Genomic DNA, 18,385 nt, shown 5'->3' on the forward strand with positions numbered 1-18,385 from the left:
AAAATTATCACGATATATATATATTTAAAAAATAACGTGCAAATATTGTACGCATATGTAAAACGGAAATATTAAATTTACATGCTTTTTTTTTATACGCGTTTTCAAACAATTTGAATAATGCCGCAGCACCGGGCGATTTTGTCAATATCACGTAACCAATTTATTTCGTAACAGAGAGTCTAAAAACACGCTAAAACGGGCATTTTATGTGATGCGCTGTTTTTCCAACAGTGCCTATATTTCTTTCGTTAACGCTAGTTCAAAACCGCGCACGGTTAGTTGTAAACGTGAACAAAAACAATTTTCGCACGGCAAAACGGTTACCGCGACCATATTTAATGCAAGACACAACAGTCGCGCTTTGTTCATTATACATAAACCCTGTGCGATTCAATACTTAATATTTATAAATCGCGTGGCGAACATTTACAAACTGCACCGTGAACATTTATAAATTCTGCAAACATCTATTCAAAGCGAGTTATCACTACGGAAGAAAAACGGTGACGGTGATAACGTTTTAATAGAATAACCATTGTCGCTTTACATACGCGAGCCTCTCAGAAATCGAGCTAATCGATTTCACGGGACAAAAAGTTGGAAAAAAAATCGACAAAGCAATACGCTAATCGTAAACTCGACTACACTGAGAAAAAAGTCTTTGAAAATTTATTTGTGGCACATAATGTGTATTTGTGATAATGTCAGTTTATTTCAGTGAAATCAACATTGTATGCCACAAATAAATTTTCAAAGACTTTCTCTCAGTGTATTCAAAAGTAAGAAATTAACAGCGGGGATTAGTTGCCGAAAGGCTCGTACGACGCTCTAACGATATGCTCGCAACATTACGTAATAATTATGAGCTTTAGGATTAACGCGCCACTTAACGCAAGCAGATGCTCGATAATGTTACGACAACAACGGGACGGCGTGCGCATATGCCGTTCCTCAAAGTGGCATACCCTCGGCCCCTTTCTCGCTCGCGTCATCATGCAAAGCGTCGAACGCGAATAAATCTCTTACCTCCTGTAAGTGGGCGCGTATTTGTAGTAATGCGGCGGATGAGCGTGAGGATGAGAATACGTCGGCGGATAACACAGTTCCGGATACTGCGGCGGCGTGGTGAAGTACTGCGGGCAATATGTCCTATAAAAGCCTCCACCTGTAACAAACGACCGTTCATTCATCCCATGCGTGTCCCCCATCGAACGCACGATGATCGATTTCGCAAAACGACGAATAAGCTTTGAACATTCGTTTGATAATTACGATGGACGCCGCACTTCACGAGTCGTTAAGGGATATCGCTAGGGCAATTTGCGCGCGTTATACTTGCTAAGAGGGAACGTTATATATTTACATAACACTCGAGTTATCGAAGATTTAAATCGAGAGAAATTAATGAAGGATATTAAACGGACGATAATCTCGGGCAAATAGTGGTTTAAATCTAGTCGAGTGATAAGTTATGCGGCTGACAATAAGCACGCGGAGGGAACTTTCTTTCAAAATTTATCCTGAAAATTGTGCAATCGCGGGACAACACGGCATTTCGACGATTTTTACGAGTCTTTTGAAATTTTACCATACATTTCACCGGTGAGGAACACTTTCGACCGTTCTCTTGTTAGTATATGGTACTTATTCTCTGGAAAAAAAGAGACAGTTAAGCAACCCATTTTGGGGCCCACAATTAGTAATCGAATTATTCGGATTGTTCGTAACTCTACTCTGGGAAAAATTTTGACCGGGTTTTTTTTGTAGTTGTGCAACAGAACTAATTGAGAGCATTGATTGGTATTACTTAAAAGTCTTGGATATAGACAGAATAGCTAATTGCGATCTTTAATTACGCGGGGTAAAATTCGCAAAAGATTAGAGTGTTACGAACAATCCAAATAATTCGACTGCTAATTATGGGCCCCGAAATGGTTTGCTCGACTGTCTTTTTTTTCCCAGAGTTGTTAGTATAAAATTTCAAAAACCCATAAAATTCGTCAAAATGCCACTACGTTGTCCCGCGAGCACACGATTTTCAGGATAAATTTGAAGAGAAAATTCTCTCCGTGTGTAACACGATAATTTAGTTATACGCGTAGTATCGAACTCCGCCAAAAGAGTAGCTTTATCTAAAGAATGATCATTCCCAAGCCTACACATACTTGACGACGATAGTTACCGGTTATCAGTACCGAGGGATAATCTTGGTGTACTGACGTGCTATACTTGACATCTTGATATAGCGCTCGAAGGTAGCGAGCGCTATATTATCGAAGAGGCTGATATCTCCCGTCCAATTAAGCCCGTGAGTGCTCGCGCTATTAGCCCTGCGCTCACGTCAATGCGTCGCATGATTTAGAGTCGCTTATAACATGCTAATATCGTGGCGCGACATACTATTTGCACGCGTAAAAAAAAATGCAGAAGAAAATGCACGCTCTCGTGGTTTAATCTTACACCGACCCGACGTTTTTGTCCGACTTAAAAACCGCTAATGCGCATCACTGTTCTTTTGCATTTTAATGCGGCGCGCGCCACTTTTATAACACATTCATAAACCATTTCTGGCACGCAGAAAAAAGGTATTTCCATTAGGATCTGCGCGACGTCACACAGGGATATCCCGTTTCGCCGTCAGCGAATTTTCATAAATTTTCGTAACGCGATTTGTTTCGCTGAAACTCACGAAAAAAGAATGTAAAAATTGCTGACGGTACCTACGTAGAACGCGAAATAAAAGAAAACGGGGGAATGGAAGGTCGAGGCGGGTACCTACGATCCATTTCTTTTTTCCGACCATGCACCACTTATGTGCAATCTTAATATGCACCTGCACGACCAGTCATTAATGCATTTCCAGTACAGATAACCATGTTATGTTGAGCGCTGCGCGATAAAATCATTAATGTAAATGCGAGATCTGATGTGTGTCTGGTGATACATTGCCCTAGCGAGACGCATGACGACATTTGCCACAGCGGCAAATCTGTCTGATAAATCGAGATAGCAAAACTGTCTGACATATCAAATGCAGAGATTGCCTTAAAAAAGGGAACGCGTCAATTATACAATTATCTTATGTAACTTACAGCCTTTTTCTAGGAAAACTTTACTTGAAAACATCAATATCGAAAGAGAAAAATTTGCGCAAGAAATGAATTCTAAAAGAATTCAAAATTTGCTTAATTTTAACAGAGATTACAGGTTACTTCGTTATTGTTAAAAATTAAGAGACGAGAACAATTTCCTTGCAATCACGAAACGTGTAGACGGTACCGCAAGTTTTACTTCTAAAATTTTCTGCTCTCTGTGATTACGGAGTACAAGAATAAAAACTCCATTCTTCAAACTATTAATAGTTTTCTTTTAGCTAAGAATAGATGCTTTGCGCGATGCACAAAGATCGAGGAAACCTATTAAATATAATTCTTGGCGTGGAAATTGAGAAAAATATTGTAAGAAAACTTGTAAGATATCTCAACCATTAAATAATTTTTTTCTACAAAAGGAAGGCAGGGCGAGACGGAAAGGTCTTCTCCTTTCGTAACGTGTCTTTAGCTGTCATTGACTATTAATAGCATACCCGTGCTGCTCGTGCCTCCCGAAGTCGTGGAAGTGGCGACCAGATCGTCCGAACCCTCCGAGTTTTGGGGAGGTGTGGGTGTCGGTTCCGGAGGTGGGCCCTTAATGGGCGGTAAGGTCGGTGGTGGCGGCGGTGGGTGCTGTATCAGTGGACCAGCCGGCTGATAATACCCTGTAAACAAAACAGCAACGTGTGCACTTTCCTAACTGATATCGTCCTCCACTTCTAATTTTCAATATTGCCTTGTAAAGCGCTGTACGCGACCGTGCCGTTCCGCCATAAGAGATATTTTTGGACGGTGAATGTTTAAGCCTTCACAATAAGAGAGAGAGAGAGAGAGAGAGAAAAGTATTTCAGAGGGCGTATTTATACGCGCGGCTCGCACATATATTTTTACGCGATCTTTATTACACCCGTATATGGCAGTAAATCAATTTAAAAGCAGGTCTAAAATAAATCAAATCTCGGATAAACTATTGCTTCCCCAAAAATATCTGATACTACGGAATTTCGCGCTTCACGATATTTGCCATTTTTTGCACGTGTCCTTCCACTCGGTCTCCTGTACGCGTTATCAATCAGCGTGATTTCTGACAGGCGACGATTGCGATGTGAATTCGGTGCCTCTAGAATTGCAGAAACGGCGCTGCAACTCCTGGAGTTACCGATACGTTAAGAGCGTTACGGTGCTAATAGGAGACCAGCATGAATCACGCCGCTGATAGGATAATGCCAAAGCGTTATACTTCAATAGTTCATAATCGTGGGAGCGCGAATAAGCCACGTTGAGTCCCTTTAATCCCCCCCATTCGTTCAGATTTATCCCTCGGCTTTAGCGTTATGCATTTTTCAACATTCGCGCCGTATCAATTCGGGATCGCTTAATAAAAAAGAAAAAAAGAGTGATCAAACTGCCAGCGAGGTTGCCTAACGTGCGCGCGCGAAGCCGCGGCCGCCTAGTCGCGAGAGCCTGGCTCCTTTTTTGTTTTCCTGCAAACGAACGAATAAACGAAACCGGCTTTCTCCGCGCGGGAAGAGCGCGCTTGCATGTCGATTATCCGAAGAGATCGCTCGCCATTTACTTCGCCCAATCACGATTCCACTTTATGTAGGTTAAACGCGCCTCGCTCGTACTCACGCATGCCGCGGAGAGATGGGCGCAGCATCCGAGCGCGTTCGCGGCGATCTGATTGGAGCCGCGCCGAGCGGATGGGGCCGCACGGCGGCGGACAAAGCGCGCGGGACGTTTCTTCGCGGCCGGCCGCGGCGGCATTGTGTTTAATTATGAAATCGTTATTGAAACGCCGCGATCGTTGTCGTTGCGCGCGAGGAATCTCGACCGGGTCGACCCGTTCCCGACGTACCCATCTTGATCTTCGGGATCGCCCGTAGACGCGTCAGAGCTCGTAAATCCTCTAATTTTCTGCACCACGCTGTCCTACAACCCCGCGCTGCAAATTGTTTGGCTTATCAATTATTCGACGATAAAGCCTGTACCGACATTCCGATAGCGTGATTACCATTACTGTTGCGATTATTGCGATTATTGATTACCGCCGGGCAGCACATTACAGGTCTGCGTTTATTCTAATGCGGGAACAACGTGTAGATGCACCGCAATTGATAAACAGGTAGTTAAATTAGAACTGGGGGAAATTTTTATGTGAATTTCAGCCCGCGACAGATACCTGTTGCTAAATTCAAAGGCGTTCTTTACAATTCCGACTGCAATACGACAGATTTACAATTCTGATTACAGCGCCCGCTTGACGCCGCGTTAAACGAAATTTACGCGTTACGTTACGCGCGCACGCAACGCGATCGCCGATAGCGCTCGTGTTCGCGCCGACTTTCCGATTTTCTTGCGCAATTTTATCCGTCAGACGTCATTAAGTGCTAGAGCTTCCGCCGATACGTAAGTAGGAAACCAAGGTTCGCGAACGTGCGGACCGCGTAGCACGTCGACTTTCTCGACTAACTTCACCGGATACTTGTGTGCAAGATAAAGACACCGTTAAGAATCCAAATTGTCAATGAGCATCTGCAAAAGGAAATTTGCAAGTTGTGGCGCATTTAAGACTCGATTCTTGCCCGCTTCTTTGATCGCGAGCTAATTAATTCCACAAACAATTGCACGAATAATAACACAATATTTCAATGTCGTGCGATAATAATGACAGAAGCGAACGTCATCGCATGAATTTTTGACAAGATAAATAATTATAAGTAAACAGAACTGCGGAGTGACACGAATCCTATTCTAAAATCGCTCTACCGGTAACCGCAAAGCGTACAATCGCCGTCGTGTAATTACACGGCCGAAAAACGGAAACGGAGTTAGCGCATAATTAATTTTATTTAGCAACACTTCGCGGCTGCTCGGTGCGCAATTGACTTCGTAAAAACGCAATTATTCGGCCGACACGTGTAGACAAGCCATGAATCGAATATCGGGGCGTCGAAAGGCCAAAGTTGAAGACGAATGCCGGTCTCTGTGAATGACGTCACAGCCGACAATCGATTGGCGTGCTTGCGCACACCGATACGCGGCAAGTGCCGAACCGCTGCCGTCGAATTCATTAACCATTTAATACGGTTCTTCGGCAATTTCGTTGCGGATCACCGCAATTTCGCCGCAAAATAAAAGAAACCCCCCGCCATCGCGATAACATCCCCGAGGCGCGATACATTTATTATGAGCATTAAATAAATCGAGCAACGCCTCTGCCTCCGTAATGTTATCTCAGAAAATATATTTAAAAAAAGTCTGGCAAAAGTGTCTCCAGCAATTTTATCAGTTAAATAATCGCAGCCTCGCTTTGACACCGTATTTACTCTCTAAAGTCATGCATTATCACTGAAAACAGTTATATAAGTATAAGGAATAATTCTGTGCGATACTCGTAACTGAATCAGTGAATATTCACTGTTTTCAGTGACAATCTACTGATTGATTTTTGGAGAGGATACAGTTCGACCTTACTTCCTTTCATATTCTCTCAATTTTGACCCTCGATAGCAATGACTGTAACATCAATTCAGTTTATTTCAACAGGACCAGCAATATTGGTCGGGACGTTGTGCACGAAATTTTAATAAATTAGCCAGTTGTGGTCGACAAATCATTCTTATTTAAATAAAGTTAAATAGGACTGTTGTATACAGGGTGTACTAAAACCACCGGATATCCGTTTAATCATAGATTCTTTAGAAAGTTTCAAGACGAACATTCTAATACAAAACTGTCGAGGCTGTAATAGTTTTTAAATAATAAGCGATTGTATTTCACGAACGATAGGCCTGAGATTTCGCGCGTTCAGGTACGGCGACGTGACAAATGATAAAAGTGTTCCTATGAATAGTAGCCTTTTAACAACCTTCGAGGCAACTGATATTCATCGATCACTTTGACAGCTGCGACACTTTAAGGTTACATGTTGCAAATTTTTAATTATTTTCAAGATATTTTAAGCTCACACGTTCGTTATTCGTAAAGAAAAGATACTGATGCAACACGTAAAGAAGCGGGAAAACGTATGGCGACGAAGTTATTGAAATTTATGCGATAAGCAAAATTCATAAAAAGGGCGACATTCATAGGAACACTTTTATCGCTTGCCACGTCGCAAAATCTCAGGCCTATTGTTTGTAAAATACAATCGCTTATTATTTAAAAACTATTACAGCCACGGCATTTTCGTATTAGAATTTTTGTCTTGAAACTTTCTAAAGAATCTGCGATTAAAAGGAAATCCGGCGGTTTTAGTACACCCTGTACACGTAAAGCGAACAAGCGCCTTGGTAGCCCAATAATCTTTGTAATCTAAAATATGAACAGCCTTATTTAAATAATCGCGTTTAACGACACTTGAATACATGTTAAATACCGCGATGTACGCAAAAGAAAAACGAAGAAATCATTTCCCATAATTTCAACGACGGAATGTCTTGGATTTGATGTTCATCCGACGATATTTATTAATTAAGGCGCACTCCCCCTGTCAGTTTCGTCGATAAAGCTTTCTCACTCCAGAGATAACGTAAATTGGAGATAAATCTGCCTACGAGGGTCCTTCGCTGGAGCATTCATTTGCACAATCGCCCCGTTAAATTTAATTTAATTCAACCTTCGGTTTCTCCACGCTGCCGCGCTCGCTAAGTACTCCAAGTTGCAGCGCAAGCAGCCGAGTTCCCCCGTGAAACCGCGGTAAACACGGAGACGGCAAACAACAGGTTACTAATTTTCCCCCGTATCATCGCCGGCGGCGAGAACACACTCCTGCACTTATTCGGGTTTAAGCGTTAAGCCAATTAATTCCGCGCAATTTCCGCGGGTGCGACGGGTCGGCGGCGCGCGGGGAGGTCCAAGTCGAAGATAAAAGCTGGGCCAAGGATGAGGCTCGCGCGACCGACTTGTGCATCGCGGCCCGACTTCGACGATGAGGATTATGAGAAAAAGGCAGAGTCGCGCGGCGGGAGCATTGTCAGGACGAGAGAAAGACAGAAAGAAACAGACAGAGAGAGAGAGGGGGGGGGGGAAAGGGAGGGAGACTCTTTCGCAGCCGTATCCGAACAATTCAAGGATACCGCGAGGACGTCGTCTACGCGTATTAAGGTCGCCGGGACTGGTTCGGGAGCGCGGAGATACGTCGCGCAGATACACGCTCGCGTGTACTCTCGGTCCATGTCGGGAATCGCTTTGCGAGAGTCTCTCGAAAATTGATCCCGGAGATCGGGGTCGTCTTTATCGTCGACCGCGAGAAGACTCCGTTTCCATTCTCTTCAATCTCGATTTTCTCACTCCAATACGCCGGAATAAGTAACTTGTAAAAAAAAACCCCTCCGTCGAACTTTTCCCCGCGTTTCCCGGGGGCGGATCGTATTTCTTCGCCGCGCAACACGGCGGAGTCTCTCCGAATGTTTCAAAAAAGAAAAGAAAAGAAAAGAAAAAATGCCTCTTTCGGACCCGCGCGCGCTGGCTGGATAATAATCTCGACAGCTGCGACAAGGGGACTCTCGTTCGCGCGTTCAATTACAGATGTCCAGCGTGTCGAAATTTATTTACTATCGTCCAACATTATCCAGGTCATTAGCGGCCAAATGAAATTATCGCAAGCGATGGCGCATTTTGCTCGTGGCTGCATTAAATAATCATAAATTCGCGAGTCATCGTGACGTGGCGCAGCCGGCGGTGCGGCTTGTTAACAAAATCGAACGTTCAGCATCACCGTGTGTGCAAGTGCAATCGAGCCCGGGTACGCAAATTAACCGGGCAGCGTAGAAGCACTCTCTGCCCGACGTCTGGCCCAATTTGCCATTTTCAATTCACTTTTGAGTAGCGAAATTAACACCAAATGCAATTGCTCAGCTTATCTCGGCGACAGCTGAAATAAATAATCGCCCGCCGAGCAGTAGCGCCGTGTCACGGTCGTTTTAAAAGAAATTCTAGCTGCCCCGCGACGCGTTCCCGTAACCGCCAAGTCGATGACATCGGGGGAGAAAACGAATTACGGCGTGGCAGCCCAGACTCCTGACTCCGCGTCACTCCGGCGCGGAGTGAGAATGTAAATAAGAGTGAAAATACCGCGGCGGAGCGATCTCCGATGGCGCGCGTTTGCCGCGCGCGGCCTCGACAAAAGTCGCTCCGATCCGCGGGCCCACACTACTGCCGCTCGTTTTGTCCTCGCGTATCGGCCGCGGTAAGAGTCTCGAACGGCGACCGGCGTTCGTAATCTGGAGAAGTCAAGGACCCGAGGAGCACGTAGCTGCGCGGCGCAACGGGCGGTGTCGTTGGACTCGAAATAGAGAAATACCGGGAGGGGGTCCCGCGACCCTGCGTCCCTCCTCCCTCCTCCGCGACAGCGGCGATATCCGCGTTCCCCCGAAAACTCGGGGGGGGGGGGGGGGAGAGAGGACCGAGGCGCGGGGGCCGCGCCGGTGGATTCCCCGACCGGACCGGAAATCCACCGGGATCGTCGACGATGACGATGACGGCGGCGGAGGCTGCAGCGTCCGCGCGACCTCGGCACGCGATCGATGATTCGGCGGAATATTCGGCCCTTAACCGCTGTCATCCGATACGGGGACGCGAGAGCGGCCCGATAAGGGTGATGGAATGGACCGGCGATGTGCGTCGCGAGGGGGTCGATAGCCCAGATCGCGTTGCGGTAACGCAAATCGGGTAACGAGTTCGCGGTGGAGACTGCAATCCCAGATTCGGACGGGATGGTTTGCGGCGCGCACGAGAACGGACGCCGCCGAAAGGACGTGGCCTTTTTTCCCCCCCCACACACACACACATACACGTGGAAGAAAGCCGAACGATAAAGACGAGCGGCGCACGATAAAAGGATCAAGCGATAAAGTTATCGTACGAATGTCGAAGAGAGATATCATTTTATTATTAATAACATCGATAACCTTGCTTAACTCCCTGACACGATATCCGCTCCCCCAACTAATATTTTCACTCGGTTCGAAATAGCGCTCTTCATCTTCATATTAATCTCTCGTAAATTTATTTATGCTATATTTAAATTGTATAACGAGCGAATTTTTGCGTAGAAGGCGTAAAGCGTTTTGACGCTCGACCCTCAAAGAGAATCGATCGCGGCTCTAATTAGCAGGTTTGCGTCTAAATTGAAGTCTAATTGTTAGATGTGATCGCGCTTAATGATTCAGGATTGCTGCAACTTGTCTTAAGTGATTTACCGTGCACGACATTATTGTACACTGGCAATGATGAAAGAACGGAAGACTATTAATGGAATAAAATATATATATATATATATATATATATATATATATATATATATATATATATATAGCGACCGATTGTCATGTAAATCTTACACGAGAACGAGAGGAATTTACGACCATCGTACCGCCCCGACCATAGATCAGCGATATGCAAATATCCGATTGTCCGGTCTTTAACCGATTATGCAATATTATCGCGTGTAATGCGCGTAAATGCCCTATATTTTTGCGGCAAGCATTTAATGATAGAGTTATAAGCAGGCTATGCAAAAGTTACACGAGCGATATTAAAACCGAGATGGAACGAAAAGCGAATATATTAGCAAATTGCGGGCGCGCTGTGGAACATTCAACATTTAGAAAATACGTAATTGAAATTACGTATTTAATTAAAAGTAAACGTAAAAAGTTACGCGGTATTTAAGTATCCGCTTATGACTGCGACGACAGAGAGGATTGTGACTAGTGGTCTTAATTATTCGAAGCTTCGAAGTTGCGAAGCTTCGAAGTATCCGAAGAAACGAAGAAACTTCGAATATCGAATTTTCGAATTTTCGAAGTTTCGAATATTCGAAGTCAACTAATGCATTAAGATATAAGCTTTCAAATAAAAAACCAACCTAATTTATCATCTGTATCTATCATCTGTATCAGGCAGTAAAAAAAATAGTTAATAAGATAAAATGTTAATGATAGAAAATTTATTTCCTTCGAATTAATTGTATTTTTATGAGCGAATGGACAAAAATGTGTCCGACAAAAAGAACATTTGTTTTTTTATACTTGTAATGATATTAATTGGTTGGCATTTAATTAGTTCACAGTTATAGTAAAAACGATTAATTTTGCAAAATGTGTTATTGTTTTTTATCCTGTTAATACACTAGTTGACTTCGAATATTCGAAACTTCGAAACTTCGAAAAATTCGAAAACTTCAATTCTCGAATAATTTCTACGAAGCTTCGAATCTCCGAAATTGAAAATCTTCGAAGAAAAATTTCAGCTTTAATTGTGACCGAGCGAATTGACGTTCGATACACTCGAAAAGATCTCGCGGATTGCTTCTTGACTCTCGCTCGATCGAACGATGAAGCAGAGATCGCGAGGTTGATAAAACGGATTTAATTCTTAGCTCTATAACCCCCATAGCCGAGTTTAAAAAAATGGAGCGGTAAAACCGTCCGGTAGATTCCGGTGGATTAGAGGGAAAGCTCGCGGCACTGATAACGCCGCTGAGACGCTGCGCTCAATAATTGAAGACTTGAAATGCGAAAGAACGTTGTATGTGTATTACGAGGACATTCAACATCGAGGAAACTAACTTGGAAAGTTCCATAACTTGTACGCGGCGAAACTTTAAGCGTCGCTCGCGTAAATTTTGTTCGGGAAATTGTTAATGATCGTTGCAACTAGAAAAGTTATATTAAGAGCCATCTTTCCATATCTCCTTACGAATAATATGTACGATACGCGCGCGCGTTAATTTACTCACACTTTAATACACATTTAGGATAAGGAGACCTTTCCTCGTGCAAATAAAATTATAATAAATTATTCCTCCAAGCAGAAAAGTGCAATTGCAATCTTATCAATCTTGTTACAAAAACTCCGGCACTTTTAATCAGAATAAGTTAATTGGAATTAAGCAAACTTGTAATTAAACATTTATCTTCCCTGTGTGGAAAAAATCTGTAAAACCTGCGGCATTAAAAAAATCTTTCAAAATCCGCAGCAAAAAATTCATTGCTAAAAAAAATGTCTGCACGATTATATTCTCACGTTGCGTATCAGTCGCGGCCGGCTGTCAATAAATTGGTGCGTGGCAAAAATTTAATTTCACTTTATCAATTAACAAATAATCAAATAATCATGAACGAGATAACGGTGATACTTTAATAGCGATACAATTTCAATTTCCTTAAATAAACCGTTTTCCCAGAATGAGAATGTATCACCTGTGAAAAATAAAGATATTAAAAAAAACTTCTTTTTGTAATCACACGCGTATCACTGATTAGATATAATGGCTGTTAACGGACAATTCTGTAATAGTAGGACTATTCAAGCTGCAAGTCGTACGTATTTGTCTACAAGTAGTTAGAAACGACTGCCCGTAATTGGCTGTAAAATATAGCGTCGTTAGCGAGAGATACAGTTTCCCACGAAGTGCGAAGGTCAATAAAACGCTCGTTGAAGGGATCAATTTTTCGATCGAACTCCACGTTGTCAATTACTGTCACGCGCTTGGGCACCCTTTACTTTCAATGTACGATAATTTATTCGCGGATAAGATCGGTCGCGACATTCGTTGTCGTCCCGGGGCTTTCGCCAGGCTCATTTCGTATGCTCTCGACTAATTTCTTCAAAAGCGTGATTGCTAATTAATATGATTTTACTTGTTGATTAATTATCTCTAATTATCTAACTGATATGACATCTGAGTATCACGTGCATGCTACAGAAATCTGCGCGACTTTCAATATAGCGATAGATCAGGGCAATAAAAAGCGAACACTAAGTTGCGATAATGTGGCGAAATTGGAGATTTATTATAAACCATCGAGCAATTCTTTTCATTCTTATATTTTAACCCCCGACCTTCTGATATTAGAAACTGTATTTGTTTGTCTCTTCGTACCGTCGCTTATTTTTCTCAAAGCGATATTTTACTCGGCGGCTGACATTTATCTTTGCTTTATCTTTAATTAAATACGACGCTACCGGATACAAATAATTTAATGTACAAGCGACAAGAAATGCGCGCTACTTTTTATCAGAACTATCTGTGGGAGTTATTTTTATTGATGTCACTTCTGTCCATTCCATTAAATGTCTCATAAGAAATCTGATTCAAAATAGTCGAGTCTATATTCATCTCTATTTATGACGATCTCCAATCCACCATATTTTTCCGCGAGTATGTAACAACTCTACAAAATGTAATTTATCTGTCAACCGGTACATCGCAACGGCGAACCTAAACGCACACCGTATTTTCTTTGGCAGGCACATTTCCACCTCGCCTCTCTCATTCTGCTTTTACATCTGCATATTTATTTTCAATATTTATCACTTTCTTTCACTCCTCCGTGAAAGTTTTAAGCAACAAATATTATTATTAACGTAAAGAATTATTTAACGCCAGTAACTGATTAAACAATGTAGAAAATTGCTTGACGACGCTTGGCCGGCAAATTCTAATTACAGAAATTCATTGCGAAAAATATTACCCCAGCCCAGGGTCTGAACCTGGACCTCTCCCTACACTCTAGTCTCACCAATTCGATCACTGAGGCATGTGGTAACATTTATCGCAATAAACAGTACTGCTGATGACATCCTCGCCATTATTATTAATATTATTGTCATTGAATTACTATTATGAAATTTTCTAAATAAATAAAACTTGCAATTTTTATACTCGAGCGTTTAAGATAGCGCTGGACGTTTATATTTTGCATCGAATTTATTTCAACTTCGACTTCAAGATTGGATCCATTAGCTCTGCGAAAACTTTCCATCGGAATAACATTGTAGACAACCTACTTTCACGCGCGTGTGCGCATTGTGATCGCAGTTATATGCAAATTACAATATCTGTGCAGCGATTAAGAGGGAGCAGACCTTACGCATTGTTAAAGTAATCTCGTTTAACACGTCACCAGCGAGCGCACGGAGCACCCAATGGCTCTCGAGAACTTAGCAAATTCTGGACACTTTCGGAAGCTCGAACGTGATTCAAAATCCTATCGATAATGATCGCGACGTGCGTGCGTGCGTGGGAGCCGCGACGAGGGATCTGAAAAGCTCGTCGACAATTATGGGGCTCCTCCTCATCATCGCGTGGGACGCTGAGGGAAAAACAAGGTTGGCGATGGGCGACACGAGCGGAACCGACGAAAGCCGTCCGTTCACCTCGCCCGTGGCAGTGACGTCAGTCATCCGCCAAGATATTCCACCGAACGACGAACGACCGGGTCACGTACCGAAACCAGGAAGTGCCGAAACTCGTTGCTGCTATATCTTCGCGCGAGAGCTGACTGAAGTCTGTAGCATCAGATAAGACGATGAGATTTTGTTCTCTTTCCTTCTTTTTTTTTCCGGGACGGTATCGCACGACGATCGGACACGCGATTGTCGTTCATTGAACCACGAAGAAATTTCGGTTTATTAAGGTCTCTCGGTCTTAATTAATTTCCTAATACCGAGAAAAATCTCTTTCTTTTCCCAATCTTTCTCCAAATTGTAATCTCCTTCGTCATTTTTTTCACGCCTGACTATTATCTCGGTGACTTCTTCGATTGTTTGTAAATCCACAAGACAAAATGAAAAAAAGTATCGATGTTATAATCTTTCAATTAAGATACGGGCGGAAGGAGAGCGCGTTGCTCGCCTTAATGGCGGAACAATTCTCTTGAGTCATAAACGTTCGAAAAATAAGAGGCTCTCGCGAGTTAAGCTTTACAAATGCAAACAGATAACAGAGCTTTATGCCGCGCTTAATTTCACGCGGATCTAATTCGGCAGATCACGGCTTACGGATTATTGCGCTGCAAATTATACTCTTATGGCAGAAAATGCTATCGCGTTTGTTTTCTCTCGAAGCAGAACTCCAGAAGTCAACTATCTCTCAGTTTCGGCGCGGAGTGATGCGCCGCGGCGCTTTTGTCTGGCGAAAGGCCGCCCGAAATGTTTCCTCATTATTCACGAGTTCGGTGCAGTTTAAGCCACGCTGTCCGTACGATTATAGCTTTATTCCGAGCCCACTGTCGGGCAACACAATTAAACTTCGTTATGCAGTTGCGCAGTGCCAGGATGAAGACACTCAAGAAATTAATTATGTTTGTTCGTTCTCCGCGGCAGAGATACGCGTCCCACTCCCGCCCTCCCCGCTTCGTCAGATCTGCTAAATTCAATTTCCCGCTTGCATCGATCTTTCTCGTTGCGGTCATTGTGCCAATAATGCAGGACGTCCTTCCAATTCTACACTCGGCGCGAAACAATATTTCTCGTGCCTTCGATCAATTTCTCCCGATCGAAGTTTTTATCCCACACGAGCTGCTCGTACAAGTATTAACGCGTTACATTCATTAAAGAAAACATCCCCCCCCCCTTAGAGAAACATAATTAAAAAGAAGCGCAGGGAGTCACTTCAATTACAATAGAAATTGACCGGTCCTAATTGAAAGAATCAATTCTGATTTGTGTCTCCCGATTGATTTGCGTCAGTCGCGCAAACCCAGACTGATTGTCTGTAGAGGAAGGTACCCTATTATGAGACAGGCCTCTAATATGAGATAGCAACTTTTCTTCTTAGGGCCAGTTTCGCAAACGTCGCTTAACCGCTAACCGAAGGTTAATTGATCCTGGCTCTACTTAGATAACAAGATAGAGAAGGATAGGGAGTCGACTGAACTCTGGTTAACAGTTAATCGCCGTTTGTGAAACTGGCCCTTAGTCCGACCAATCTACAACCATTTTTCGTGGGGGTCTTCCTGTATCAGACACCCTGTATACGAGGGTGGGTTGAAAAGTTTTGAGCCTAGATCAAATAAGGTAAAATAAGATGATAACATAAAGCAATGCCCACTGGGCATTAGTGGGCATTGGTGTACAAGACTTTGTTCAGCGGTTTCCCCCTCGCTAAATCCCGAGGGGTAAACCGCCGAGGGCATTGTAGCGTACAGATTTGCGGCATTGCTGGGCATTTTTGGGCATTAGTTTGGGCATTAGGCCTTGCTGAGGCATCATATAGATAAAATAAGATAATGTAATGCCCACTGGGCATTAGTGGGCATTGGCGTACAAGATTTTGGTCAGCGGTTTCCCCCTCGGCTTCAGACAAATTTTTTTTCTGAAGTGTGGAGACTCGCGCCGCCCAGCTCGGTCGTGGGCGAGCACGGTTCTACCCGCGCGCGAATCGTTATTGAAGCCCGCATTTCCGCGACTTTCCGCGCGCGATATCGCGCAAACGGCGGACGGATAGATATCATCATAAGCGGTGGATATTGCACGGACGGATTAAACGCTCGTCACGCAGGCACGTTGACACTACCGGAGGATTTTGTGCCGTTAGTAGGCCAGTGACTTCTCGTCGCAGCGCGTTCCATTTTCGCGCCCCGGCGTTCGCTCGCTCGCTCGCATCAAATCCGCGAGGCAAAACGCGCTCGCCCGCTTTGTCGTCCGTAGGCACGAGATCAATTCGTTCGCGCTACGAACGCCTGCTTTCTACTCACCGTTTCCTCGATACGCAACGGCAATTTCGCGAGATCTCTTCTCTCTGAATCCGTAGATTGGTTTCAGGCCCCCCCCCGCCCCCCGACAGGTCGAGAGACCCAGTAAGGTTTTCAACAGTTAAGCAATCGAAGCGATTTTTTTTTCATTTTTTGCGACTTGTCAAATCTACTTTCCGTTTTCTATCACGCATCTTTCATTTAGCGATAACGACCTGCAGTGACGTATTCGCGAAGGCACGGCGTTTAGGTGCGAACACCGGCGCGACCCGCCGTGACGCAAAACGCTCGTGGATTAAGCTGGATGCGTGATCGGGCTCGCTTCAATGTGTATAGCCCACGCTCCATTTCTCGCTGATCCGTGATAAACGACGGTTCCCCCGGGCGGAACGTTATAAATCGCCATGATTATGTATACGGTCGATTGTAGAGCGTTTACGCGGTCTTCTGACGTTGATGCAGATTAGCTAGTCATTCCGCCAGAAACTGAGGTCCACTTGTCAATTTCGTCTCGTCAATTGCGGAGCGGCGGGATAAGTGTCTCCGTTTTATTCGCCGCGCGGAAGATTCGCGCCCCGGAAATTGCTTGCGTCAACAGGTATTCGACCTTTCAGGATCGCGTCGATTAGCGGTGTAAAAAAATTTCTCGATTATTAAGAAAATAAATATTAAACGTTGCTTCAGATTGCCAGTATTAATAACAAAATTTCAAATTTCAATCGACCTCAGCCGGCCACGTTTATTAAATTAGCTTTCACAACGTTACGACCGAGGGGGAAGCCGCTGAGGGCATTGTGGTGTACCGATTTGCGGCATTACTGGGCATCTTTGGGCATTAGTTTGGGCATTAGGGCTTGCTGGGGCATCATATAGATAAAATAAATCATATAGTGGCTAATCTTTCCGAATGAAATTTGATCGAAAAACCGATCATATTTTTCATCGGATGTACAATTTAATCGGATATATCCACTTGTTATTATGTAATTGGATCATCCGATTGTATTTAATCGGACATTTTTCTCAGTGTGTGAATAGAACACATTACAAGATTAAGTGTTTTTTCGAAAATCGATAAGAGAAGTTTCTTTACGAGACGAAGTGAGAAAGAAGAACGAGCGCAAAAAATTGCCTCGACTCACTGTATTCAAGTGATGAAAAATTGTACAAAAACCCACGCGTATATCTTAAAATACACACGACGTTCGGTCGAGGCAAAAATATTGAGTGCAGTCCTCATGTAAGACACAGCTCGGCATCGAGTGATTTATTCGATTGGATTATCCGTTAAACGTCGGACGTAAACGTGAATCTCGTGCTCGCCAAAAAGATCGATGCGGTTGTAGCGGCCAAAAGGGAGATAAATCAAACGGAATGCAAACAATCGAAATGCGTGCCGCGGCACGTGACACCGGCGGGGGATTTGTGCCGTTAGTAGGTCAACAACTTCACGTTCTGTTTTCACGCTCTGCGGATTTTGTTCTCGCTAAACTTGCCGGCGAGATGAAGTCGCGGATCGAGCGTACGATCGCCCCGTGCGCTGCAAACCATGAATGATCGATCGATCAATCGAGAACGTTTTTTTTTTATATCCATTCTTTGGCACTTCTGTTTCGGTGTGCCATGAAAATCCACGGGCACGATTGTTCCTTTATTAATATCGGACCAAGGGACAAAAGCATTTATTTTAGTTACTCAATGACATATTACTCGTAAATGACAGATTGCTCGTTTGTTAAAAAAGCGCAATGTTCAAATTCATTAACGTCACAGAGGTGTTAATTTCCAGGTGAAACAACAAAA

The 18,385-nt window shown here is 43.7% G+C and overlaps 1 protein-coding gene across 3 annotated transcripts in view; it reads right to left on the reverse strand.

The window, feature by feature from the left end:
- LOC105570309 overlaps nucleotides 1-18,385 on the reverse strand; it is a 144,301-nt gene that overhangs the window by 13,302 nt on the left and 112,614 nt on the right. For all 3 annotated transcript variants that reach the window (XM_012027413.1, XM_012027414.1, XM_012027412.1), the window contains exons 5-6: nucleotides 3,590-3,760; nucleotides 1,030-1,168 (exon numbers count right to left, since the gene is read on the reverse strand). In XM_012027413.1, coding sequence (XP_011882803.1) covers nucleotides 1,030-1,168; nucleotides 3,590-3,760 — 310 coding nt within the window. The remainder of the gene's footprint in view (nucleotides 1-1,029; nucleotides 1,169-3,589; nucleotides 3,761-18,385) is intronic.

This window comes from Vollenhovia emeryi, unplaced genomic scaffold, assembly GCF_000949405.1.
Source record: "Vollenhovia emeryi isolate VEMERY1.0 unplaced genomic scaffold, V.emery_V1.0 DF939121.1, whole genome shotgun sequence".
In the NCBI taxonomy this organism is placed as follows: domain Eukaryota; kingdom Metazoa; phylum Arthropoda; class Insecta; order Hymenoptera; family Formicidae; genus Vollenhovia; species Vollenhovia emeryi.